At 47.4% G+C, this 27,858-nt stretch overlaps 1 protein-coding gene across 1 annotated transcript in view; it reads left to right on the forward strand.

Moving 5' to 3' along the window:
• Positions 1-23,511, forward strand: part of PLEKHD1 (pleckstrin homology and coiled-coil domain containing D1) — a 38,796-nt gene extending 15,285 nt beyond the window's left edge. The window contains exons 4-12 of the mRNA XM_067558133.1: positions 24-100; positions 8,941-9,013; positions 12,374-12,468; positions 13,192-13,285; positions 14,854-15,032; positions 15,883-16,015; positions 17,294-17,438; positions 20,961-21,110; positions 21,713-23,511. Of these exons, the coding sequence (XP_067414234.1) occupies positions 24-100; positions 8,941-9,013; positions 12,374-12,468; positions 13,192-13,285; positions 14,854-15,032; positions 15,883-16,015; positions 17,294-17,438; positions 20,961-21,110; positions 21,713-21,792 (1,026 nt within the window). The 3' untranslated portion in view covers positions 21,793-23,511. The remainder of the gene's footprint in view (positions 1-23; positions 101-8,940; positions 9,014-12,373; positions 12,469-13,191; positions 13,286-14,853; positions 15,033-15,882; positions 16,016-17,293; positions 17,439-20,960; positions 21,111-21,712) is intronic.
• Positions 23,512-27,858: the final 4,347 nt, after the last annotated feature.

A 27,858-nucleotide genomic window follows, 5' to 3' on the forward strand; every position in this document is an offset into this window, starting at 1 on the left:
CTCGTTTGATTCTTCTTTTCCAGGGTAACATTTTCCTGGCAGCAGAGTCAGAATTTGAGCAGGCTCAGTGGTTGGAGATGCTGCAGGAGTCTGGAAAAGTGTAAGCACTGCAGATTTACTTCCATTCCTGTCTTCTCTTTGAAGTGTTGTGGGAAGGCACCGGGGATTTGAGTCTGTGTCTGAGAAGGACAAGGTCCAACTAGAGTGACAGTGTGGAAGAGCTGAGACGCTCCTCCACGGCCAGTCAAATCCTCTTTACCTACTAGATTCCTACGGCTCACAAAAGAAACCAAAACTTTTTTAAAGTTCAAATGAAGCATCCTCCATGACAGTCATATTTTCATGGTGTTGCTAATACCCCCCTGGTTGTGGGGACTGGAAGTAATGAAATGCCACGTGGTCACCATGGTCCTGCTCACTCTCCTCAGGTGTGGAGTCCTCATACATGGTGGGAACAGTGCAGTACTACTGTGTGTGGGGAGCAAGACCCTGCTCAGGAGTTATGCTTCATAGAAGCTCCCTGCAGCTCAAGGAGAAGGACTTTTGGGTGGGATGGAGGCAGGGTGAAGGAGAGCGAGGGGTGAAACAATGGTTGCTGGAGAGGATGAAAGGAGCAAATTCAGCCCTAGTGTAAATACGAGGATTTTCATTGACGTCAATAGAGCTGCACTCACTCAGCTCAGTGTTGAATTTGGCCCGGGCACTCTTCTTGCTGGGAGATAGGTCACTTTACCTTTCAGAGTGTGGGTAGGAACATGGTAGGGATGGCTGTGGACACAGGCTGGAAGGGTCACTAACCAAGAGAGGACTGCCCAAAGCATAAAGCCCTGTATCCCTTCACCTTTGTCCCATGCCTAGACCCAGCCTGTTCTAGCCCCTGACTCTGATCCTCCAACCCCACGTGTTTGATGCAGAAGCTGATAAGGCTGCTGGCACATTTCTAGCGGTGCAGCAGGGAAACCCACTGGGCTGGATGAAAATAGGCTTGCGGCATCCCTCTTTCCTTCCCATGAACCATCACGGAGAGAAGCTGAAGGAATTATTTGGCTCCAGCATTCGCCTAATCAATTTCGATGACAGTGCGTGTGTGGAGGACAGCGGAGATAATGTGATTCATGTTAGCAAGGTCGGGTGTGAAGCTGAGCAGCAGCCAAAAAGGTGCAGATTGCCCAATAAATTGAGCAGGATGAAAGGGAAGTTTAAAGGACGCTGTTTGAGTCATTTAGGCACCACATTTTAGTGTCCTTTTGTTCCTAAAGGAGAAATGTGCTGCTTATTCCACTGTAGGATTTACAGTTTATTGTTATCATTGCAGCCTATGTCTTCATAATAATAATATAAGGTAGCATAGATAGACACGGGTAAATAAATAAGGAAGGAAGGAGACTGGCATGGGATGGCATCCTCTCCCCTAACTCCTTTGTTTGCATTGTCTGAGGATATGTGTACTATTTCTTTAAATCTGGAGCAGAGGGAATATGCAAATGAACTGGGGTATAGCTCACTTAAAATGTCAGAAAGATGGCCTAGTTGGTGACTCAGTGAAAATGTGCTGCCGCCTAGGGTTGTTTGAACTGATTGCCAGCCCTGAGCTCTCATTCCCTAGTTTAGTGACTCAGCCCAAACCCCTTTGATGGATTAAGGACTAGAGCTTATGGCTTCTAAAAGGGAAGCCCCCCTTCACTCTGTTGTGGCCAGAAGGACAGCAGCCACAGTGCATGTCAGGCCTTAAAAGCTTTTGAGTGTGAAGAGGTGCAAATGGGACAGGGACCTTCTAGCTCTGACAGGAATTCAGAGGACTCCACCAGTCTGGGGAACGGGCACCATATACCCACGTTAGGAGGGATAGTAGCATATTATTTCTGGAGCTGCTTTTGCTGTTTGCTGGGTTAACAGACTTAACCCAACCATTGGGTTGGTTAGGATTAGATCTGCTCAGACAACAGAGAAAAGTCACACAAATGTTAGTTAATAAATACCTTTTTCAGCAAAAATATACGGCCCGCCAATAGTTAGAAGTGTCTACGGTCAACTGTGAATAATAGACAGGCTAGTCCTAAAGTGGCTGACTTTGCAGGCTGGGATCATAAGTTCTCATCATAACGCAGGCAAACCTTCGTAAGATCAAATGATGACAAGTGATTTAAGGGCAAGATTTTCAAAGGCATGAAGGGCAATTAGGCTCCCACCTCCGACTGGTTTTCTGTGGGAGTTGGATACCTTATCGACCCTTTTGCCTTTGACTATCTCTCCCTAAATACCTTAATCCTGCTACAATGGAATGTAGCCCTTTTGTTTTCTGATTGGTGCAGAAAACTTAACTGTCATGCAGAAAATGAGTGACAGCAGATTTTCATGGCTCTCTTCTGTGTTCCGCCAGTGGCCATCTAACATTTGCAGGGCAGCTAAAGAACCTGCCATTGATTTGGGGCAACAATGGGTTTGTCCATGACAGTCATTGGGGGTGCATATACCTATCAGATCAATTCTGATGAATAAATAAGAGATGAATCGATAAGTAAGGATGGTGTCATCGCATGTGATTCCAATTCAGATGATCCCACGTTGTATTTGAGTCCTGCCCCTTCTGACTACTGGCCTTTCCCTAAGCCTACTCCTTTCAACTCTTGACCGTGCTACTACAATGTGCTTTTCAGGCCTTTGCCCTCTCCTCTGTCTCTTTCCCTTTCCAATTGTTTTCCACACTCCTTCTGGCACCTCTTTTTACCCCCCGTGACCATCCAAAAGTTGCTCCCTGCCTACGCTGTTAACCAATAGGAACTAGTGTATAGCGTGGAACCCTTAAACGATTGGCTGATGAGTAGCACCATCCTAGAAATAATAAAGTGACTCCACATTTTAACTAAAATACCTCACATGGGCGACTTGAGAGTAAAATGACTTTTGAAATAAGAGATTATTATAAATAAGTGTGATGTGTAATAGGAATGTGCAGAACCTAGCACAATGGGGCCATGATTTCACGTAGGGCCCAGAGGTGCTCCTGCAGTAATAATAATTCTAACTGTTGCTCAAGAGCAAATTTAAATTCTGTATCACACATTTTATTTCCCCCTCCAGAGATAGGCTAATCCTAACAGGGCCAACCATCATTAGGGAAAGAATGCAGGTAAACGGTCTGTGCTGTAACCGATTTTAAAGCGAACAGTGAGGGTTGGGGGGAAGGAAACGCTTGTAATGTCACAAACATATGAGTGTTATTTGGAGATTGCTTATTATACCCCCTTATAATAATGAATGGAGAAGATACGCAAGGTAATATTTTGTTAGAAAGTAAATATTCATAATCATGACACGGTTTCTCTTAGCTAATCCCAAGAAGAAACGTAATAATAATGCCTCACTCTTACCTTGCTAAGGCTTGCTGGGCTAAACTGTGTAAGTGAAAGAGGCACAGAGTTTGGCTGTGTTTCAGCAAAGCCCTTAAGCAAGTCCTTACAGTTAAGTGCATCCTTCTGTGCTGTCCTCCAGAAGGATGCTTTCCTGATCTGAGGTCTCTGTGCTGTGGCCGATTTTAAAATCAAAGTTTCCAGCCACAAATGTACCACATGTCCTTCTTAAAAAGGAATAGCCACCATAGATAGAAAGAATGGAAAGCCCAGGAAGAAGAAACACTTTAAAAGGAAAAAAAGTCTCTCTTTAGCTAGGTTTCCAAAAACAGGGTTAAGACCCCAATTTAGCAGTCCTTAAGCACATGTATAACTCTAAACACCAATGTAAAGCTTTGTTGAATAGGGATGGGCTTAAGCATGTGCTTCACATTCAGCAGGTGGTTACGCTCTTTACTGGAGCAGGCCAAAATTCTATAAAAGCCAAGATTCGCCTAACCAAAGGTGATGCCACAAATTGCATAGACATTCTTTCCCCTTGTGAACATAGTCTAATGTAACTAATTTCTAAATCCATAAACACGCAACCCCAAAACCAGCCAAACATGCATTCATGCCACTTGATATAATATTTTATGGAGAACAACTCACCTATACAAGCACAGATTGAAAATCCCAAAAGAGGTTCTCTATTGTCTGCCAGCTACAGTAGAACTATAACTATCAATTATTTATAGTGTCTCAAAGTCCTACGGAAAGCTCTTTGAGAAACAGTTGGTTTCTGATTGAACTTTTCAGGGCAACTGGGCCACTGGTCACAAGATTGCAGCTTTCATTTGTAACAGACGTAAATGAAACGTGTTGATTGCTTATGAAACATGAGCCAGGCTATGCAGAGATGGTAGACCCATCTTCTTTTAAGTTCAGCTTCAATAAGCTTAATAAGACTGTATCATAGGGATGGGGTGAGAGGATGACAATTTCAGGGCAGTATTTATGAAAAAGTTAATCTAAATATCAGACATCCTAAATGCTTTACTCATTCTCAAGCCATTAGTATAGTGAGGCATGAAATCCTGGCCCCATTGAAGTAAATGGGAGTTTTGCCAGTGACTTCAATGAGGCCACCTTGTGTCTCAGCATTTTAGAAAATACCCCCACGCCGCATCCCTTGTGCACATCTCTCTCACACTCACTCATACACACAGAGCGATGGTTCTTGGGGTACCCAGGACTGTGAGTCACCTTGTTATCCTCTGCTTCCAGTGTAAGGGAGACCTGCTTGTGCTTATCTGTGTGTTGGCTCGCTGACTCCTCCAGGCTGTTAGCCCAGTGGAGATTGTTTGAGTCACTAGACCAGCCCTGCTTTGCCTTGCAGGTTAACAATTGGTGCACCCCAGTCTCTGAACCCCTTTGAAATATTTCCCTGTAATGTTCAGCCCCTTATCCACTGCACAGACCTGGTAATACCAGCTCTGCTGTCCTGAAGGGAACTGTACATGCTAGCCTGAATGATTCCACTTGGAATCAGCTCCTGGTACATCACCACAGCACTGAGATACATTTATAGTGAAAACAAGAATAAGTTTATTATCAAAGATTCAAACGATAGTGAGTAAGAATATTGGAAACAAATGGTTATGTAGAAAACAAATCATAACATGCTTTCTAGACAGTGGTCCTCAAACTGGAGCGTTCCCCTTGCGGAGGAACATTTGGGGGGGGGCGCAGTGGGGAGGGGAGGAAGTGCCACCCAGCCTCGCTGTGCCCCTAGCTCCCAGCCTTGACTCCCAGCCCTGGCCCCTGCCCCAGCTCCTGGCCCCATCCGCAGCCTCAGCCTCAGCCCCTGGCTCCTGGCCCCACTCACGGCCCCAGCCACAGCGCCTCTCAGCCCCAGCTCCTGACCACGGCTCCCAGGGGGCACAGGCAGATTACATTAGGGGCAAGAGGGGTGTGACTTAAAACGTTTGGGGACTAAATTTAACTAGCAGGTTGACCTCCTATCTAAATAAGTTTATCTCACCCCCATGGTTCTCTGCAGGAGTGTTGGCTGAGATCCTGTTTTCATGAGTGTACACATGCAGTCCATTTACTTCTAGGTGCAGGATAAGGGGGTGTCTTCTTTGCCTTCTGTTTATACTCCCCAAAGTTCATTGCCTATACCCAGAGACAGTATAATCACCTGTAGCTTGTTTTTCCTGTGTGCTCCTTCCCTGTTGACTTCACATATCTGTGTTGACTTTGTATATAAATATATTGTATGATCATCAGTTGACAAGAGAAACCAGGACAAATGCCCAGTTTTGCCAAAAACGTGGGGCATGGAGGAACGTTTGCGGGGGGAGGGGAGCGAGTGCCAACACCAGCTCTGTGCAGTGGGGCTTTGGCAAGCATCGACGTCAGGCGGCTCGGGCCAGCCCTGTGTGGAGGAGGGGGACTTGGGCTAGCTCCATGCAGGGGATGGAGGGCTTCGGGCCAGCTGCGCGTGGGGGAGGGGGACTTGGGCTCGCGGCTCAGACCAGCTCCATGCAGGGGAGGATGGTTGGAAGGCTTGGGCAAGCCACGCATGATGTCCCATTTTCCCTTTGGGAAATATGGTCACCCTATGTAAACAGGCATCCATTATGTTAGCTTGCAATGCTTAATTTACATCTGGCAGAGAGAGAGGTGAATAAACATCTCTTGTCTGACAGAAAAGCTGTTTCTGCTGGTGACTCGTACCTTGATACAGAATCTAAGACCATATTTTTCAGTATATAACTCCTCACATATATTTCACAATGACATTAATGACCCTTGTGACCTCAGCTTTCATTTAGACGTCACTTGATCACCTTTGGTGAACCAGAATGTACAGACCAGAATCAGGGTATTCCTGTTATCCTAGCTGGTATTAAAGTGTTCTTGGATCTCACACACACACATTCAACATCCGTTTATGTACAAAATATGTCAAACTGTACATTTTTATTTATTTTCTTCTAATTTCTCAGCATTTTAGAAAATATCATGGACACGCATTAGCTTAAAAGAAATCCAGTTGTGTGCAAAAAATAGACAATGCTGTACATTTTTACTAATTCTCTTTTAATTTGCTGTTAGAACGATGAGCTGTCTGACCTATTGGAAAAGTGAGTTAATACGTCAATTATCTTTGTAAGAGACAAAATACAGGTTTCACTTAAGTTGTTCTATAGAAAGCTGTTTGGTTATATTTTTAACAATTCTTTCCACAAACTATGTGCCCCAACAGCTAGTTGTAGTTGGCAGGGAGGAAAAAATCTGCCCCAACCTAGAAAGTCCTGTTTGCATCCAATATTTATAAATCTTAGTCTTTTCCCAAGGAAAAAAAATCCATCAATCCCTTAGACAGGTGTGACGCTCTGCTCAGGGAGCCCAGCACCATAAGCTATCGTGTGACCCCTCTACCTCAGCCAGGGAGAGCTTTGCTGGGACTTAAACCGTATGTCAGCTCCCTGCCTGCCCCACCAGCAAACTCCTCAAGACTCTGCCAGTCTAATCGTGGTTTGCAGGTACCAATCAGTGAACCCGGGTTCCCCAGAGATGTGTCTCAAGCATCTAGTCCCTCTCACTGGACACTCACAGAAATTAAGTTCTCTGCCTCCAAAGAGACAGTCCAGTGAGGTTAGCTGAGGACTCACTCTTCAATTCAATTTAACAGCACTGAGATGGTTTACAGTAAAACTAAGACCAACTTGATTAAGTAAGAACATATACTAAGCAAGAGACCAAGAGCCAGATATGGTTACAAAGAAAACAATCAAACACATTTTCTCGTTCCCAAGACTTAACTTTAACAAGCTACAATCTTTGCCAAAGCAGCTTTCTCATTTGCATCAAACTAAGAGCGTCTCCAACCCTTCCAGTACCAGGCTCCAACGCTCACGGAATCAGAGGGTGCTTTGTTCCCTACGTGATGGATAGCTAAGGGGTTCTCGCCCCTACTTTTCATAGTCAAGTAAATCTTTGAAATGTACTCTTTTGACGTGTATCCCCAGTGAAGTTTTTTCTCCCCTGTTGCTTGTGCTCAAGAAAGCTGATGCCATCCTGTCTTCCTCACCCTTTTCTCATGTTGCTTTGCTTTTTCTGTGGACTCAGATGCAAAAGAACTTCCATTGTCTCTAGGATCACCTTGCTCAATTTACCTTAGCGACACAGGCAAACAGTCAAAACAGCATCGCTTTGCCTAGGACAAACTTGTTTATCAAGTCTGCCCCCAAAACATATTTTCAGAATATATTTCTAGAACACTTACATAACTCTTTACACACCATCTGTACATACATCACACCATAATATTCATGACTAATGTGTCACCAGTTTTTATGATATCTTACTCAACACACTTCTGTAGTACAATAATATTGTATACCATCAGTTGATTTAATTGTTTATTCTTTGGGGTTCAGACCCCCTGTTCTTTCCCTGGTGTGTCTGGACCCTGATTGTCACAATGGGTTAGTAGGGATGGTAAAGGACTGAGAAATTTCTAAACATGACATGCTATTCATATGTGCATATAATTAACTGTTCTGCATTTTAAGTATTAAAAGGCTGTGTTTTCTAATGTTTGAAACAGAGAACTCAGAGACTGGAGACTTGCCTTTGATTTATTATGTATCTTTGGGCTTGTCACTTAACCTCTGTACCACAGCCTACCCTGTCTTTAAAATGTGGCCAGTGATGCATACCTGCCCCACAGGAGGACTGTGTGTCTTAAATTAATAATGTTTGCAAAGTACTTTGAGATCCTCTGGCAGATAGTGCATGCAAAGTATTGTCATAACCCACCCCCTGCTCGCTACATTTTAACTTTTTTTTTTTATGTTTAGTTATGGCTCTTCATTATTTCTAGAGGTGGTGCTACTAACAGCCATGGGCTAGGAGCTCTAGGACATACATCAAAGCCTATTGGCTAACTGCCAGTGGGGAGGGATTTCCAGTTGGTCATGGGATACCAAAAGGGGGAGGAGCTGGTGAAGGGCTAATGCTTGATGGGAAATTGGCAGTGATGGGGCAAAGTGTTGAAAAGGGGTGGAGCCAGGGAAGGTACTAGTAGCTAGGAGGGATGGGTCTTAGACAGGAAGTGCAATGTCACTGGAAGTTGTCACCACCTTCATCCATTAATCAGTGTTTTACTAATCCATCAGGATCCATTTGACAGGCCCAGTGCACAATATACTCCTCCTCCGGAGGAGGCTGGGGCACGAGCAGAACCTCCACATGTCCTGGACTGGTTTGGGGGACCCCTAAGACTAACTCTGCTTAGGATCCCCAGAGTAACAGAGGAAGGATTGATGTGGAGGGCATCTCTAGAGGTAGCCCTATGTTTATATGAGGTACCTGGAAAATCTTTCTTTATTGATTGTATGTCAGGAAATTTTCCAACTCATTTTGTGAGAAATAATATTTTATAAAAAAAAAAGAGAGAGAGCTAATTCATCGAACACATGGGACTCTCTGTTTGAATTTCTAGGTAGAATTTAAGCCTGACTCTCCCTCCTTGCTCAGTAACTCCCAGTCCTGCTTTCTTCCCCACTCTCTTTATTTCTGTTCATTCTCTCCTTAGGACCTGGAAGAATGCTCAACTGGGAGAAGCCATGATTGAGAACCTGGAAGCTCAGGGGCTCCATCTGGCCAAGGTTGGCTTCAACAGCTTTTTGTACTGGAGATCTTTAGGTTCAGGAGTGCCCAAGGGCTACAGAATCCTAAATAGCACCCCTGTCTCCCCTTCTTGCAAGTGCTGGTGAGGTCCAGTCTGATCAGCTGCTGGTTTTTATGATTTATCAACACCTTTATTGTATTTTTTTAGAAAAAAATTACGGAATTGTTTACTGACACTTTTCATTTACATAACAGTTTGATGACATTTCCAGTAAAAATGTTGATGAACCTAATTTGTGCAAAAATTCTATGTGCTCCCCGTGCACCAGAAGCAGTGCTGACAGGGAGTTATTAATTACTATTATTTCACAAAATATTATTTTCATTTTTCAACCAACTCTGAATACTTTGCCCAAGGCCACACAGTGAGTCTGTGTTAGAGTTGGGAACAGGACCCAGATGACTGGCTTCCCATTCCCCTGCTCTCGTCACTGACCTTGCTTTCCTATTTTCCATGGACTGACCCGGGACTGATCTAGGGAAGGATTTTCTCAACCAAACCCTCTTTCTCCAGGACATTTCCAGAGACCTGCATCACAGTTTCCTAATTCCCTCTTCACCCCACTTCATGTGGTTCCATATAATTCCACAGCCAAGTTCTGTCGGGAGGCTGCAGAAGGCTATGCAGCTTTGTGGGAGGGGGACCCTAGTGAATGTGGCAGATATGAAAGAGATTCTCCCTATAAGAATATAACAGGATCTGAGTGGGAAGACCCATCCCTCACCCATAAATGTCATAGGTTAGAGGGTTTTCGCTATTAGTAGCCAAACACCCCCTCCATAACCCTCAGGACAGAATAAGAACTCTTAGTCCTTTCCCAGACTGCAGTCATATACAGGAGGGGATGAGATATCTTCCCTGCTAACTAGCAGCTATATATATACAGGGAATCTTTGGTTGATAACAGGATAACTATTCAGTACTGTCATGCCTGGCCACTTTCATTTGACAGCTTTTGCTTTGTCTTCCTTTGTTCCAGTATAACTGCTGAGGTCTCTGCCTTATTATTAGCATCCTGGACAACGATCGGTGTCCCTTCAGTGGTTAGAGCTTTGAGGACAGGAGAGTTTCTGGACACCGAGATATGAGGTCAAGATGCTGGGAGGAGGCGCACATACTGCCCTACTTCCCTTCTCTTGGGACCCCTGCACTGTCCGGTCGAGTGACTATCCATCTTCAACCCTCTCCTCTGGTGCCCAATCCTCCCCTCAGGCTGGGAACCAGCAGGGATTGGTGGATTGCATCAGGAGGTTAGACCGGGCAGGACCTGGTCCTCCCAAGCCAGGGCAGGCATTAGGAGAAAGGGAAGGACTGGCACATTGCCAGCAGCATGGAGCATGAGGTAGGGAGCTGTGGTTTTAGCAGCATCTTCCAACGCACACAGGGGATAGTGGAAGGATCTGGTTTTTGAGAGGGGAGGCAGGGAACAAGAGTGGGGAAGAAGAGGAGTAGAGGTTCTCAGAAAGTACAGAGTAATATTATTACCATAGCATATAGGAACACTAGGCATAGACCTGGACCCCACTGTGGCCAATAATAATACCTAGCTCTTAGCGCACACTTTTAATCTTTACTTCTCACAATGCTTGCTTCAGGTCAGTATCATCTCCCCCATTTGACAGATGGGGAAACTGAGGCACTGAGTGGTGAAGTGACTTGCCCAAGGCCACTCAATAGGCCAGTGGCAGAAGTAGGAATCGAACCCATTCTGCTGAGTCCTAGTCCAGCCCACTACCCACTAATGTTCTAAGGCAGTGGTGCCCAACCTTTTTGGCTTGAGGGCCACAGATATAATTTTTGCAACCCTGAAGGGCCACCAGGATCCGCCAGCAGTTCTTCCCTTCCGCCCCCCCACACACACATTGCAGCCAGATGGAGGAGATCAGCTAGGAGGCTGCCTCTCTCCTCACTGATCTCCCATCCCCCTGGCGGTAGCAGGAAAACTGCACCCATCCTGTAGCCCCGTGTGCTCCACCTGGGCCCCTAGGCAGTGGCTCCCTTCTCCAGCCAAAGGGGTGGGAGAACAGTGCTCCCTTCTCTCTGGCTCCAGTAGGGACCCTAGCACCTAAGGACCGGCAGAGCGCTTTCCTCTCCACTGGAGCTGGGGGAGGGGAGCGCTGATCTCCCCTCCTTCTGGCTTCAGCAGGGACCCAGCGTCTAGGGTCCCAGGCGGAGTGCTTTGTGTGCTCCATGCTACAACCAGGGGGACGGGAGCACTGATCTCCCATCCCCTTGGCTACAGCAAAGAGCCTGTTCCGGTGTTTTAGCCCCGCGGAAATGCACTCCGCCTGGGTCTGTAGGCAGCGGCTCCCTATGCAGCCAGCGGGAGGGGAGCCGCAGGCCTCCTTGAAAGCCCCTGCAGGGCGTTGGGAACCACTGGTCCAAGGTCGAACTCAGGGAGTGCGCGATAACTCTTGGTCTTGATCTTGTTAATAAACCCATAGGAGCTCTTTTCAGCAGGCCAAAGTCCAGCTGGAGACCTCTCCCTTAGGAAGGGGCAGAGCTGGGAGACTTTGTTACTCACAGGAATCCCTCTGAGGCTTTGAGCTTTGCAAGATAAGTGAAGGGACCCAATTTTAGCTGGGGCATCATAACAGTGCGACCGGACAACCCCGTTTCTTCACACAAGGTCAGCATGCCACAGAGCTGGAAATGGGACATAGATGCTACCATCAACCCTCTGCATGGCCGGAGGCACCCCCGGTAGTAGTGAGCAGCTGATGGTCAGTATGTGAGAGACAACGGCAACCTTGGAAAGAGCAAGGTTTGTTGAATAGACAGATGGAGTGAGCGAAATAGTGAGCGTTAAAGGAAGTGAGAGCTAGACAAGGGTGGCTAGCAGCAGATGGCTGAGATGATGCCCCACAGTCTATTCCTAGCTTCAGGACAGAGTGTGGCCTCCTAACCAGGGTAAGGGGTAGGGCATCAGGACACCTGAATTCTGTTCCTGGCTCTGGAGTTCTGGAGTAGGTTGCCAAGAAATGTTGTGGAATCCCTTTCACTGGAGGTTTTTAACAACAGGTTAGACAAACACTGGACAGGGATAATCTAGGTTTACTGGGTCCACCCTCAGTGGGGGAAACGAACTAGATGTCCTCTAGAAAACTCTTCCAGCACTACACTCCTATGATTCTGTGATTTAATAATTGTGCATTTCATGTCTCTACTCTTTTGGACTCAGAGACATCACTAATGTCCATGTGGGATGGGGGGAAGGCCAAGTTAGAAAAGAGTAGTGTGACCATAAAATAACATGAATCAAGTTACTGACGGGGTAACCATTTAACCCTCTGAGTGCTGCAGCTGAGTGCACTTATCTCCCCATGTTACCTCTCAGGATCTGGAGCGTCTTAACCAGGTGCTAGAGGCAGAGAAGCAGCAGTTTGAAGAGGTGGTACAGGAGCTGCGGCTGGAGCAGGAGCAGATTAAACGGTAACGAATCCCACCAGGAAGCAGACAGCAGGCACTTCCACAAGTAGAGAGAAGTGGTCTCAGTTTCACTTTGCATTCAGGACCCCAATAGCCTTTTTAGAGCAGTGTAAATAGGATGGAAGGGGGATCCCGCCGCACCCCATAAATTCTAAGTGCTATGGTGATAAGCACACACAAATGGATGCATATTCCAGAGTAGGGCAATGTCTATGCCTCTCAGATATAAGAGCTTGTGGCTGGTCATGGCACATGGGAACATATGTATATTATTGGCACATGTGCCACAATTCTAGAAACTGGAAGTCATCATGCCACAATCGCACTGAAGTCAAATGAGTGACACTATGGATGGATTTGGACCCTAAGTGCCTAGAATTCACACTACACGTATGCCCATATGCAGTGGTTAAAGTAGATGGAAAGCGGCTCTCACCACACCAGCCAAGGAGGAATGGGAATTAGGGGACCACTACCTACCCAAGCCAGAGAGAGGAGGAAGAACGTTTCCTCTGTTTTTAGTAAAGGAGGGAAGTTATTGTCGTGTCACCCTGCTCCACCTTAATTTAGCTTGTGCCTGGCATTTCTGATTCTTGACAGCACCCCTTACAAATCAATACTAGAGCATCCTATGGGGGTGGCCAGCTCTTAAGCCTATGGTAGTGTTAGTGCAGTGTTTGGGTCTGTTATTCCTCCACAAAGTGCATAACCATCGTTGCCTTTTAGGGAGCTGGAGGTGACAACCCAGTCCCTCAAAGGAGTGGAGGAGGAAAAGAAGGAACTGCGAAGCCTGACAGAGTCCTTACAGAAAACACTGGAGGTGAGTGACAGATTTTTCCCCTCCTGGCATACATGCTGGAACTAGGAGTGGGGAGGAGGGGGTGCTGCCACACCTTCTGGATTGAAGTGGTTTCCATTATTTAAAGGTTGTACAGTTTGGTTCAATGGCTGTCAGCACCCCCACTATACAAATTGTTCCAGCACCCATGTCTTCTGGTGACAACCTTTTGGGGAAAGTCCTGTAGAACTAAAGAGGAGATCAATGAATAGTATCCTGTAAAAATTACTCTAAAAGCCTATAGCATTTGATAGAGAATCAGATCCTTCTACAGGTGGCTTGATCCGTCCTATAGAATTCTTTAGCACAGATATAGGGCAAGATTCTCTCCTCTGGTGAGACCTCTTCAGGGAGCCAGCGATAGCTCCCTGATTCTCAAGCTGCCCCGGCCCTAGCCCTGGTCTAAATTAGAGCAATCTTGGGGTAGCTCTAATTTACAAAGCTGCATATGGTCCCTGAGGAATCCTATACCAGCTGAGAATGTAGCACAGAGTGCAGCTCCACCAGACCTCTCCCCTCTCCTTTCACAGCTCCTGTGTCAGGGTGGGGTAGGAGGTGGCTCCTCTAGTTTTATGCCTTCTGTGAGATCCCTCCCCTCACACTAGGAATTCTCTGCTAGGCAGTAGCACCCAGAATATGGCCTGTCATTTTCCATTGAATTCTGCAGGATGGTTCAAAAATCCTATGGAGAGGATCTCATTCTGTATTACCTTCTGTGGGTTCTTAGAGTAAACAGCCATAGAACCTGATTGGTTTAATCCCTTTTTGATTTTATAGGACTCTTCCATATGCCAGATCCTCTCTCATTTGCTCTTGCTCTTTAGTTTTTTGCTTGGTGGTTTGGGTTTCAGTGTGAGCACTGGGCAAAAACCAGGAGTTGAGTTCCTGCCTGGGCCAGGCTTCAGAGGAGGGTTTGAGTGTTGGGTCATGGTGCAGGTCACTCATTTTGCCTGAGCTGGTCTGCTCAGCCATTGTTGCAGGTATTGGTAAGACAAAATTTGGGGAGGACAGTATTAAGGAAGGAATGAGTCTGTCCTGACTGCAGTCAGTAGGTTGAGCAGTGCAGAGGAAAACCGTGTTGTGTGCCTTCCTCCTGTAGCTAACAGCACCAGCATGCAAGGGGAGAGTCATCTGGCTTACACAGGAAGCAGGGATGCAGAGAAGCCTGAAGGGAAGAGGAGGGAGGGCTGTGAGGTTGTACGGTATCAGTAATGAGTAAAGGAAGCAAAATTCCTCTTTCTTGGAGCACCCTCTGCTGAATGATCATGGGCCAGCATTGGCAGATTCCTTCAGAGAAGCCCCAGGTTATGGCCCATCTGCCTGCATGAAGAGAGCCTTATGGAGGTTATTGCTCCCAGGACTGAAGGGGAGAAGGGGAAACCAAGATTTACGTCAGTGGGGAAAAGGAGGGCCGCCGCAGAAGGAAGCTGGGGCAATAGGGAGCGGTTGGAGAGGAGTCATCTGGGAAGGTGCCTAGCCACAGGAAGGCCAATGTCTGAATGTTGGTATCTGGCTAGTATTGATGTGCTCTCTTCCTTCCCTGTCCCAAGGAGCTCTCCCTGGAAAAGCAGAGAATCCTGGAGGTGCTGGAGGAGAATGAGAGCCAACCTCAGCCCCTGGCCAATGCTAGCAAGCAGCCAAACCCCAGCGGGGGTCTGCACAGCAACCTTCGCCAGATTGAGGAGAAGATGCATCAGCTGCTGGAGGAGAAAGTCTTGGCAGAGAGAAGGTGAGGTGGGGAAAGTAGCTGACAGGGTCCCAGAAGAGGAAGGACGTAGTGTTACGCCTTGCAGAGGGAACGTGATGTTGGGAAAGGGGGTACCATTGCTCCCACAGAGGGAAGCTCCTGATAAGAGGAGACACTGGACTACGACTCCAGACATAGAACTGTGATCATTTTAAAGCATTTGCTCTGTTTTCATCACCTTTGGCTGTCTCCTGGTGGCCAACAGCCTTTCGCAGAGTTCTTAGACCTCTTGCAGTTCCCCCTCGTAGATGCTGCCTGAGAAGTGGGACGGTGCTACGCAGGCCATTCAGATTGCCAGACAGGTTCAAATTCATCCTGGTCAGTGTAAGCATCTGCAGCTGTGCTGCTTGGTTGCCAGCGTGAAATGAGCTGGTTGGCCTTTCTAATTCCCTGTGGTCGGGTGTTCATACTGCAGGCACTTGACAGTCTGAGCTGAAAGGCCAAGGGTTGAATGGGCCATGGAGAACAAACTCCTTTTTGACTCCTAGAGCTGCTCCCTTTGGATCAGGATTGGGGCACATTAGCCCAACAAGAGGCAGGGAACATGCGCTACCGTTAAACCTGCTCTGTGGATAGAGACCATCCCCCTCCCGAACTGTCAAACTGGGATCACTGCATTTACCTATTTTAAAAATGAGATAAAGTGCCAAGGGAATTGCCCCCAGTGAATATGCGCATCTAAAACTGAGGCCAACTGGATTTGCAAGACAGCCCTGCTCTGTCGCACCCATCAGAGCAGCTTTCAACCAATGGCTTCTTTCCTTTCCTTACTGAGAGCTGCAATGGCAAGGGAGGGGCCTTTTTCATGTTCCTTTGTCGTGCTGTGTGGCAGGATGAAGGAGAATGAGGACCGGTCCCGAGCCTTGGAGGAGGAGCGGGCGTTTTACTCCTCTCAGTCGCAGGCGCTGCAGAACTCACTCTCAGAGCTGACTGCAGAGAAATTGCAGACAGAGAGAGACCTCAAGGTACTGCATGCATTGCACATCTGAACCTGCTTTGGGCCCAGCATACTATCTCCTTCTTCTCCCCTTTCCACTGCAGCTGGAGATTTATTCTGTGATCTCATAGTGTGGTAGCTTTTCTTTTGAGGCCTATGATGGGAGTGGGGAAAGCTTTGGCACCTGCGATGGTCAGAGAGATGCTTATTGACAATGTCAATCTAAATGAACACAATCCCTGAAGAACGGTTCCCCATGATCATCTCTTTCACTCCAGAGGCAAAAAGCACGAGTGGAGAGACTAGAGACTTACACCATGCCCTATAGGTCAACAGGTTTAGGCTCTGATGGGACAACCAGGTGAATTCCACTGAGCCAGGGCCATCCTCTGAGAGATTGCCCTATCTCTGCAACCAAATGCTCATATCCAGGGACTCCTAGACGCTCCAGATGATCTCAGCTGTCACAGAGCTGCATAGAGAGAGAGTCTCTCAACTAGCCAGGACCCAAATCATGTAGGTATTTATAGATCAACTCCAGAGCTGAACGGGATCAATGCAGCCTCTGGAGAGTGGGGCTTAAATGTTCCCAATTGCTGACATGACTGAGCTGCAGACTGCACCAAATGAATCCTATGACTGGTTTTGGTGCCCCATGTCAAGCTCATTGCAATAAATGGACCACACATCACAGTTTGGGAACCATAGGTCTGTTAGACCACCAGACGGTTCCTTTCAGAAAAGCAAGATACTGTCCTCTGATAGAGTATCTGATTTTAGCCAAAGGGCAAAGGAAAATGGATTTCCATCTATCTTATCGTGATGGGTGAATGCGGAGGGGCTGGAGGTTCAGTCTGGATAAATATCCAAAGCCTGAATGTTTTTTACCCTTATCTTGAGTCAGTAATATTTAGCTAGAAATGCCACAAGGACAATTTTTTCCTCCAAGAGATTCCATATATTCCTGTTCTTGGTCAGCCAGCGATACCTGCACAAACAGTCTTTCTTATGGTATTTCAACACCTCTGATTCCACTCAGAACCTAGAATGGTGGGGACAGCTGTGAAATCAGAAAGTCAGAGTAATGGACAGTAACCCAAACACTGCTGAGGTCAGGTTCAGTTTGAGGAGCTGATGAACAGCTTTCAGAGTTTCTGTCTACACTGGCTCTCCCTGTCCTTATCCCTTCATATTCAACGTCACCCTCAACTTCGGATTCCTTACAATTCCTGAGTCAGCAGCAGTAACACTGTTGCATTGAATTGTGTTCCAGGCGAGCTGATTTCCTTCCTTTCTTCATCCTCAGGCTGAGATGAAGGTACGTATGGATCTGGAGAAGAGACTGAGGGAGGCTGAGGAAGCCCTACAGAGCTTGGAGCAAGGCTTAAATTCTCTGGATTGCAACAAGGAGAAGGAGGAGAAAATGAAAACAGATGTCAGCAATTTGAAAAGTAAGTCATCCATCCTCCATCCATCTCTCTGCTGGTGAATACGCTCCACAGAAGGAACCATCTCCACAAGCCCTTTGTCTCCAGACTTCGCAAGGTGGTGTTTAGTAAGTTCTGAAAACACTTTGCACTCCTATACATCTTCACTCTGCAGATTCTAAAAGCACTTTGCAAACATTAGTGAGGTAAGTGCCACATGCCTGTGAGGAGGGTCAGTGTTGTTCTCCCTCTCCTTTGTTTTACAGGTGAAAAAACAGAGGCATAGAGAGGTTAAGTGACTTGTCCTAGGCCATATAGGAAAGTGGTGGCAGATCAGGGAACGGAACTGAGCATCTCGGTTCTGTGATTCTAGCACAATACAATCCTTCCTCTGCTCCTTCTGCATTTCGATGGCAGGAAGCTGAGGAGCATTACAGGCTGCTGCCGCAACCTGGTTCTGGGTGATGCAGTAGATGAAGCTCATGCTGTGACTCAGTATTGAATCAGTACCTCAGCCTAGCGTCAAAGGGTGTTGTGCTGATGTAGGTGCGGTCTTTGAGCTGAGTTCCTGACCTCATGTCACTGAAGTTCCAATGACACTTCCGACAAGAGGTAAGGGTCATGGTGGAGAGTTCAGCTTTGGGTAATTCTCTCCTCCTAAATTTCCCTCCCAGCTCCAATTGAATGCAGTATTCTTTACTTCTTGTCCTAAAATGTTGAATAGTGTTGCTGTGGGCTGTTAAAGAACTACCAGTTATGGCTTCATTTTGGTGCAGGGTGAGTGAAGAGGGCCTGTATATAGAGTGTGTAAAGTAATTTGGGATCCTGAGGGTGAGATACACCACAGAAATATACGTGATTATCATTCAGTCCCTTTTATATGAATCAGTAGATTGCAAAACAGCAGCAAAGCAAAGGGCATCATTCTCCACTACATTGCTCCAGCACACAGACCGGCAGGACTGCGGTCGAGTCATAAAACAGGTCCTGGCTCACTGCGCAGCTGGATGCCCTGGTCACCTGGCCCCCATACTTCTCTTTCTCCTTCCTTGCTGTTCATGACAGGAGCCTGTGACTTGGGCTCCTCAGAGGTATCCACGGTGCTGTTGCGGGGTCTCTGCCGAGTATAGCATGTAGTTCTTTGTAAAAGCAACAGGTCTGTAGCTCTGCACCAGATCAATTGTTGGCCTCCCTGGCCTTCTGGTACAGTTGATGCAGCTTCTTTGCTTTCACGTGGCACTGCTGCTGGTCCCTGTTGTGCCCCTTCTCCTGCAACCCCTGAGCAATCTGCTCATAGATATCCACATTTCTACGGCTGGTTCGGAGCTGTGCCTGCACAGCCTCTTCTCCCCACGGACCCAGGTAAGGTGACCCATTTTTATAGGGACAGCCCTGATATTCGGGGCTTTGTCTTATATAGGTGCCTAATTCTCTCTACCCCCTGTCCTGATTTTTCACACTTGCTATCTGGTCACCCGAGACCCAGGAGATCCAATGTCTCCTGTCTACTCCAGGCAGGAGCGCATTCGAAGCGTGCAGCCGGCATGGTCAATTGGGCAGTCGCACTCAACAAGGGAGAGCTGCTAGGTGTGCTTGTCAAGCTGGGCAATCAGAAAAAGCAATTTCAAAAATTCATGAGGCTTTAAAAAGGGGGTGGGGCTTCCAGTCTCTGTGGCTCCAGGGTTCAAAACGGCGACCAGAGCGGTCAATGCAGGGTGTTGTGAGACAGCTGCTGGAGGACAGTTAAGGTCGACATAAGTAACGTAATGTATCCACTTGTATTGTGTCAACCGTGTACATCTACTGTGGCTCCACATTGTTCAGGCAGGTGGTGTTACCATGTCGGCATAACAGGGTGCTGACAGCGGTGGGGAACCAATTTGAGTGTAGACACATGAACAGCTAGGTCAATGTAAGCTGCCTTGTGCCGACCTAAGTTGGTAGTGTAGACCAGACCTTAGAGAATGAATAATCGGGTCCAAAATCTGCATTGTCAGCACAGAATTCTACCTTGGGTTGAGTTACCTTACCGGAAACCTTAGCTCTGGCACAGAAAGGCGGGTAACTTTTCGCACAGGGACTAGAACTCCTCCCAACATTGATTTTCTGTGCTGGGTTTTACTGTGTCTCCTCTTTTAAAAGAATAAAAGTGTGTAGGTGAACTAAGTGTTGATAAAAGTGAGAGGCCAATAGCTCACACCTCAAACCCCATTGCACCCCTGCTCTTTCGGGTCAGGATCAAGATGTGTCAGCAAAGATGTCCAGGGGCCTGTGACTAGCAGGGGAGTTGCAGAGGAGACTTAAGGCGCGTTGGTAGGGATGGGGGAGGAGCGCCAGGCTGGCACGGCAGAAGATGCAGCTGGTGAGGGCAGAGGAGGTGCACTGACGTGCTGTGGAGGGAGGCAGGCCTAGGGCTGGAATGAAAGTGTATGTAGTAGGTCAGGAGGTGGGTGCATGGGCAGAGCTGCAGGGAGGAGGGGCAGGTCTGAGGCTGGAATAGCAGGAAGCGCAGCAGGTCAGGAAAGAAACGCATCAGCAGAGCTGCTTGGCAATGTTTGCCCAGCATGTGCCCACGCTGTGCCAGTGGTGTTAGTCCCTCCCTTTCCCCAGCGCTCCCGGAGAGAGTAAAACATGTGCAAATTCTCTTTCTTTGGAGATATATGGAAACATGTGCAGGACTTCCCCTTTTCCACCTCTGGGAACCCTCTCTCTCCGAAGCATTGGAGAAACAATGAGTGAAATGGCCAGCGGCATAGTCCCGTTCTCTGCTTCCACTGAGCTGTGGAATATGGATGTGATCACCAGTGGCCTCAGCTTCCATCTGCCTGGCTTACTGTGCTATTTTCAGGGCTCTCTGAACCAAAGCACAGCCAGTGGTGCTCCAGAGTGTTGCATTTCTGGAGACCCATGAAGAGAGGCTTTATCCTAAATGCCAAGGAAAGAGCTAGCTGGCTCCTGGCTATTGGCTGTGACTCTGAGATATTCTTGCTGCAGCTGTGGGAACAATTGAGGGGGAGGGGATGGCTCATGTGGGACTGGTAATGGACTCTTATTTCACCAGTTTGAATCCAGCCCAGATCAATAGTGCATAGAAGTCGCTACGCCCTGACAGTGCTTAGTGTGAAAGGTGGGGGGGTTGCCACTGGGTGCAGATCTGGAAAAAGTTTGTTTTAATTGCATGGGGTCGCTGAGGGGCACACTTTAAGCCATGTCTTACCAAAGCTGCTGCTGCTCCTAGGTTATGATCGGTGCCCCGCTTATTTTCAGACTGCTCTAATCACCGTCTCCCGCCGATGTTGTGGGGCTTCGTGAATGAGCCTCTGTAAAGGTGCTGCAAGCTCAGATCCTTATCTGAATGCTGCTAGCGCAATGCAAGGTCTGAGTACCTAGTCCGTCTCCTGGGGCAGTGCAGGACTCAGGTTCTCAGCCGGACAGTGTATCATCTGGTATGCCCAAGTAGGACAGGCTCACTGAGGCCCTCTGTGGCCAATGTCAACCTTTGAAACACCTCCCCGACCATGGCCTCCTGGGATCTCTTCTCCCCAGAGTTCTTTGAGGAGTGCATCCGGACTGCCGAGCTGGAAGCCAAGATGCCCGTGATCATGAAGAACTCCGTGTACATCCACAAGGCTGCCAACCGCCGGATAAAGAGCTGCCGGTTTCACCGCAGGAGGTCCAGTGCTTCATGGAGTGACTGTAGGTGTCAGCGGCTCTTCCCCATTCTGCTCTGGGGGGGTGAGGGTAGGGGTTGGGGGTAGTTGGTGAAGAAGGTGAGGACTGTGTTCCACGAGTGTTTTGTGTTTCTTGCCCCTCCTCCCCGCCCCCAACGGCATCACCCACTCGCAGGGCTGCTGGCAGAGAAACTTCAGGCACCAACTGTCCACCTTAATTCCCTCGCTTTTCCCACATCTGGAGACACGTGGGCGCACCCCTTCAGTGCAGTCCGCACTCTGCATGCACACTAGGGAAGCACACTCCTGCAGCTGAGTTGCTTTGAATGGCTGATCCATAGGAAGCCCTCCTTCGGGGGTATTTGTGCAGTCTGACAACAGCACAGAGGGGCACACGCCCCACCTTTCCCTCATTCTGACCCCTCTCTGAAGAGAGGAAGATGGATTTATTCCATGTGCTCTCAAGTCTCCTCCCCTGCCATGGCCCGGGGACATAAAGATTTCACTGCTTGGCTCTACCAAGCTGCTTTGCAGAGGCTCTCCATTGAATCTGGGTCTTGGGCAGCACTGGGATGGTGTCCGGCAAGGGAGTGCTCACCTGTTTTGCTGCTGCTGTTGTTGTTTCAGTGAAACAGTCCCAGTCGTTCATCTTCTCCCAGACAGAAGCAGATAACATTGAGGAGCTGAAGGAAGCTGGCAAATCATGATGTCACAAAAAATTCTGCCTCAGGGGATGAAAAGTGAATCCTCATCTCCTGTCAGGAGGGGATTGCTGATCTCAGCTCATCGGGCGACTCATCAAAAGTTAAACCTCTGGGGTCAGGGAGAGGGTTTGCTCCTGTGTGGGGAAAGGATGGGTGCATGTGGCACCCTGCAGGGTCGTGGCTTTTTGTTTGCATTCCTGGGCAGTGCTGATCTCTCTCCCTAGACTGGCAGGGCTGCTCTGCCAATCCCTCCCAACCACCTCCCTTTACTTCAGCCATTTCCATTAGGGTGTGTCCTGCCAAAATACCACAGTCAGTGTTAAAATAATCGCATACTTTAGCTTAGAGAATGTCGAGTCGTTACAGTCTCCTTTGGCTGCCAAAAGTAGTTGCTGCTGATAAAGCCCTTTCTTAGCCTAATGTCCAGCTAGTGTGACTAACAGATGAGGCACAGCCGAATTGCTCTGCCTCGCCTTCTTTCCCCGCTGGCCCAGTATATCCCTCGTTATCTGTGCTGTGAAGGGGGATGTTCCTTATCATGTTTCCTAGACACTGCAGCTCTGTCAACCTCCTAAGCATGCGCAGTGATGTCAAGCACAGAACAACATCTTGACGTAGCAACCTTTAAGCAGATGATAGCGATGCAAGGAGGAGGGTGCAATGGGCCTGTGTGGCCCACAGCATTTGCCTGATGAGATAGAAATCTCCTTGGTAGTGTAAACCTCAGGTGGATGGTGTTAGGCCTCTGGTGGGCAGAGTGGCCTAGTCACGGCCCCTGACCCCCCCTTAGCATTGTGACACCTGTTGGTGTCATCGCCCTCAGAGCTGCACAGGGGCACTATTCTAGCTAAACAGACTGACATGGGGCCTGACTGCAATCCCTTTCACTACCCCACTCCTAACCCCTTACAGCCGGGCCTGTTTTGTAGATTACACAGAATTCCATTTTCCCCTCTCCATTGTACAGCAGGCCCACATCCTGCGGCTCTAAACAGTGATTCAGGAGATGCAGACGTTACCTGGGCAATCAGCAGGAGATTTGAGGGGAGGTCATGGAGGCATGGCTGATGCCTCATTTTACACCTTTGTGTAGGCAGTCACAGGCATCCTTCTGCTAGGCAATGGGATGTGCCTACTGATTCCAGTGTCCAACATCAAAGGCATAAAATGTTATGTTCAGAAAAGTGACCTTGCCAAACACCTCCTTAACTTTTTCAATCCTTTTGTGTTTTCAGTGCCAATTTGCTCACTATTTGCTCTGCAGAGCCAATATATGAGAGCAAACTGGAGTCTATTCTTCCTTGCACGTTCCTGACAAAAACACCATTTAATTTCCAATTGCAGAATCTTTACTTGTTGATGTGAGAAAGAGAAAGACACAGCTAGATCCCAGGGAAAGCGTCTGCAATCCTGGCAGTTAGAAAAATCACCTTTTGACTTGTTAACGTAACCCCTTTGATCTGCAGCTGTTAAATGCCAATAAATATTGAATTCCACAATATCCATTATTCAGAGCTGTCATTTTCAGGATACAGCTATATTGGGTCTTGATTATGCACATTAGTTATGTAACAAATAAAGTAACATTATGTCTAGAGGGGATGTTCGTATGGTCTTGATGTAACATTGCAGTATTGGTCATTACTTCTTCCATATGAAAATCAATCAAATTCTTGTATCTTCAATAGTTACTGAATTAAATTAATGTTGTTTATTATTATTTGCATTGCAGTAGTGCCTAAGTGCTTCAGTCGTGGACCAAGACCCAATTGTGCTAGATGCTGTACATTACCTAACTATGACAGGAGTGCATATAAAATGATCTCCATCCTCAGAGATTTTTAAAGCCTGGCTTGACAAAGTCCTGGTTGGGATGATTTAGTGAAGGTTGGTTCTGCTTTGAGCAGGGGGTTGGACTAGATGACCTCCTGAGGTCCCTCCCAAACCTAATCTTCTATGATTCTCTCATTCTCTCTTACCTCCCACTTTCACTCACCTTCCTCTAGTATGATAGAGCTTAAGGCCAGAGGGGAGCACTGGATCATCTAGTCTGACCTCCTCTATATCACAGGCCGCCACCACCACCCGGCCACCTGAACATTAAAGCCAACAACCAAAATATTACAACTCGCAGGAGACTTAGACTACTACGTGCCACAGGCAAAGATGAGGAGGTAGTGAGGTGAACCAGTACCTGAGGCCCCTGCAACGCATGGAAATGATTAAATGAGGTATACCTGAAAATCCTGGCAAGTGCCCTGCACTCATGCAGCAGAGGAAGGTGAAAACCCTCCAAGGTCACTGCCAATCTGACCTGGGGGGAGCTCCTTCCTGATCCCACATAAAGTGATTGGTTCGACCCTGAGCATGTGAGCAAGAACCAGCCAGCCAAGCATCTGAGAGACAGGATGCTCAGAGCCCTGGCCCTCCACACCTAATGTCCCATCTCTAGCTGTGGCCTTCCCTGATGCTTCAGAGGCAGAAGATTTTAAAAAAAAAATCCCACTTCCTTTGTCTTTGAGAAACAAGTTTACCCATTCCCCAGACTTGTCTGGTAAACACACGTCAGTTATAATTTCAGCTGATGTTCATAACTTTACATACAATGCTGCTACATGCATTTCACCATGATATTATTGACCAGCAAGTTGTTAGTTTTCAAGTGATACCTCAAAAAGCATATTTTGTACATAGGTTTTAACGATAGTGCATAGGATGTGAATACAGGGGTGCATGCCATCACACCCTCCCAGAATACGTTGGGGAGGGGAAAAATCCCCTCCCGTTATGTTGAATCCCTTTTAATTGCTTGTATTGAGAGAGAGAGAGAGAAATCAGCACAGGATCAGAGAGAGATGCAACACAGGGAGTGGTTTTTTTAACTAACTCTAAAACCAGCCAGGACATCCCCTAATAGTCTAACTCTATTGCTATGGCAACAAGCTAAGCTCTGTTGCTATGGCAAACCTAGGCAATTAGGCAAGACACAAAATACACAACACTAACCTCTGCTGGTGGCCAGCTGGAACCCTGAAGTATGAGCTTTAGGAACATAAGACAAACTGTTACGCCCTTCCCACTACCGCCACAAGCAACCCTGTCATACAATTGCATTCATAAATTTGTCCGACTCTCTCTTGAAACTAATTGAATTGTTTCTTCCTTGACTCCTATTGGGAGGCTGTTCCAGAACCTCACTCCTTTGATGGTTAGACACCTTCTAATTTCCAGTCTGGATTTGTTCCGGGTCAATTTATGCCCATTTGGTCACATGCCAACACTGTCCTTTAGCTTAAATAGCTCTTTGCCCTTCCTGGTATTTACCCCCTGATGTGTTTATAAAGAGCAATCACACTTCGTCTCAGCTTTCTTTGTGCTAAGCTAAACAAGCCACGCTACTCCAGTTCCCTCTCATAAAAGAGGCCTTCAGTCCCCTGATCATCCTGATCATTCCCTGCACCCCTTCCAGTTTGAATCCATCTGTCTTAAACAGGTGACCAGAACTGTACACAGTATTCCAAATGAGGTCTTACCAGTGCCTTGGCCAGTGGCATTAGTACTTCTCTATCTCTCCTGGAAATGCCTCCCCTGATATATCCTAAGGCTGCATTTGCGTTTTTTCACAGCTGCAGCACATTAATGGCTCATAGTCCTTCTGTGATAGACCCACACACCCAGGTTTCTCTCCTCCTTTGTCCATTGCTGCTGCCAAGCAGTTCAAAATTTATTCTCAAATTAGATATACTACATCTAAACTAAAAACCTCAGCCTGGACTCAATGAACTGCGTGACTAACCTAGGTCACATAACAAGAGTCTCTGTTGCGTCCTGGCTGCCATCTCCCCTAGCTTAGCTTAGGCCCTGATCCTGAAGTGCAATCTTATAGCACAGAGATTTGACCCTGGAGGGATCCAGGTCAATGCAGGTCCGGGCCCATAGCTTATATGCTCTTCCTGGCAGGAGCCTTGTCTTTTTTCTGTCTGCAAAATGCTATGCTCACCAATGGTGATGTGGAAACAATTACCCCAATCCTACCGCTTTACACGGATTTGCAACATAAAGCAGTAACGGCAGCCAATGGGACAGCAGCTAAGGGACATGATCCACCTAGTCCAATAACATCATTAATGACTATCATCAGCCAGACTGGCCTCTCACACTGAAAAAAAACCTGGCTGGGGGTGGTGGTCTGTGAGTGGAAGACTAATGTGAAATCTGCATTAGGGAGCTTTCCCTAAATTGTTCCAGTGCGTGCGTGTGTGTGTGTGTGTGTGTGTGTGAGGTGGTAGTGGAGATTTTGTCTCCCCTCCCACAGTGCAAAAGCAGGAGGTTCCGCCCTAGACGATGCAGCTCCCCTGGAATTACACAGACTGTGAGGATCCAGGGAAGCACTAAGCCCTCCACATAGAGTCCCACCTTTGGGCTCAAGCCATGCTAACAAGGGCTTCTCCCACCCATGGCTGCCTCTGAAACCCCTTTCCCTTTTTAAGGGCCCCCTTGAAGCATATTTTTGCATGCAGATATAAATCCTGAGTCTCCTCCTTTGTTTCCTTAAGTGTATCTGACCATTTGTGCGGTACATCCTGCTAGCCCATTTCCAGGGTTCTTTGGCCTCAGTGTAACATGCTTCAAACTAGGATGTGCAAAGGCTTGAAAAGGAATTCCATGGCTGGCAAAGGAATGGTTCTGCTGACAAATCACTGGTTCACTTAGGGCATTGTTTCGAACAGAGGTTCACACGGACAACTGCTGGTCTTCAGGGCAGCTCTGCTGGTGCTGGCTTCTTCTCACTGCTTCCAGTTGCTTCATTGGCTGCCCAAGCTCCATATTGCACACAGAGCTTGGAGAAGTAAATGAAGACAAGGAGGCGGAGCCATGCGGTCTGCTGCCAATATTAGCCACTCCTACATAAGAGGAGGTGGTGGAAAAGGAAACTGTCCTCAGAGTTAGAAGCAGAGCAGCTGAGAATAACTGTGTGTAACCCACTATCAGTGTGAGGTATGTATCTCCTGCTCTGTGCCCCATCAGAGAACAGAGCCCTCAGCTACAGAGCCTGGTGCTTTACCTCAAGCTGTAGACCCTCATGCTTTTAGCTCTGGAGGTTGCTGTGTCAGTTAAGAGGGTGGTCAACCCAGAAACATTGTCCTAGGATGATTGCTTTCCCATGCCAGCAATTGCTGTAGTTGCCATGGGGAGGGAAGGTGATCCATGCCATTGCCAATGAGGGGGCAGAGTGGGGAGCATGGCACAAGACGTTCTCTCTCTTAAGAAGTGGGCCACCCTCAGAGAATTTGTTATAGCCTCATTTCAACATAGCCTGACTACAAGTCAGCTGCTAATATTTGCCTTGAAAATCAAGGAGTTCAGCTGATACAGTTTTGCCAAGGACTTTTCAGGTGGTTGCTAAGGATGTTGTTGTCCTTTGGGTTGTTATGATTAATACAAGGCTATTTCTGCAATCTGTGTGTTCATATCAAGCCAGTAAGGATTGCTCCTGTGCTTCTTTTGCTTAATGCTATAGTCATGTGTGCTCCAAGCCACTGTGAACTGATGGAGTAACTGAGCTGCAGGAAACAGCTGCAGTCAATGAGGTCTTTTCCCTAGGGGTCAGTATTTCTAACCAGAAAGCAAAATGAATTACCTGAAAGAGAAAGATAACAGAAAAACATCCCATCTTGTGGATCAACCCAGTCCTGTAGCCACTGGTGCTGTGATCCCACTGGCCCTCTTTCACACCCACTGCCCTTCTAGCTCTCCCCTTCCCCCCTGAGCTTACTAGTGCTGAAGTTAACCCCTTGTTCACTGGTGACAGGCAGTGCCATTGGCTCAAACTGTCACAGTGATACAGCATTTCTTTCTTCAGACAGCGTAGAGTCACTAATTATCTTTCCCCTATTAACCCAGCAGTCACATTTCCGCTTAAAGTGTTTCCCAGCTGTGGGTGTTTCCTGGAATTCAAGAACAAATATTTTGCTCTTTGAGCTGATTGTGGGTTGTTGGATAGGGCTTTGTATAGTCACCTTTGCTTCTGCACTGATAGTCAGTTTCCCTTCCCAGTGCCCTGCACTA

This window comes from Emydura macquarii, unplaced genomic scaffold (assembly GCF_026122565.2).
Source record: "Emydura macquarii macquarii isolate MOO-44397 ecotype Brisbane River unplaced genomic scaffold, CSIRO-AGI_Emac_v2 contig_1876, whole genome shotgun sequence".
NCBI classification, from domain to species: domain Eukaryota; kingdom Metazoa; phylum Chordata; order Testudines; family Chelidae; genus Emydura; species Emydura macquarii.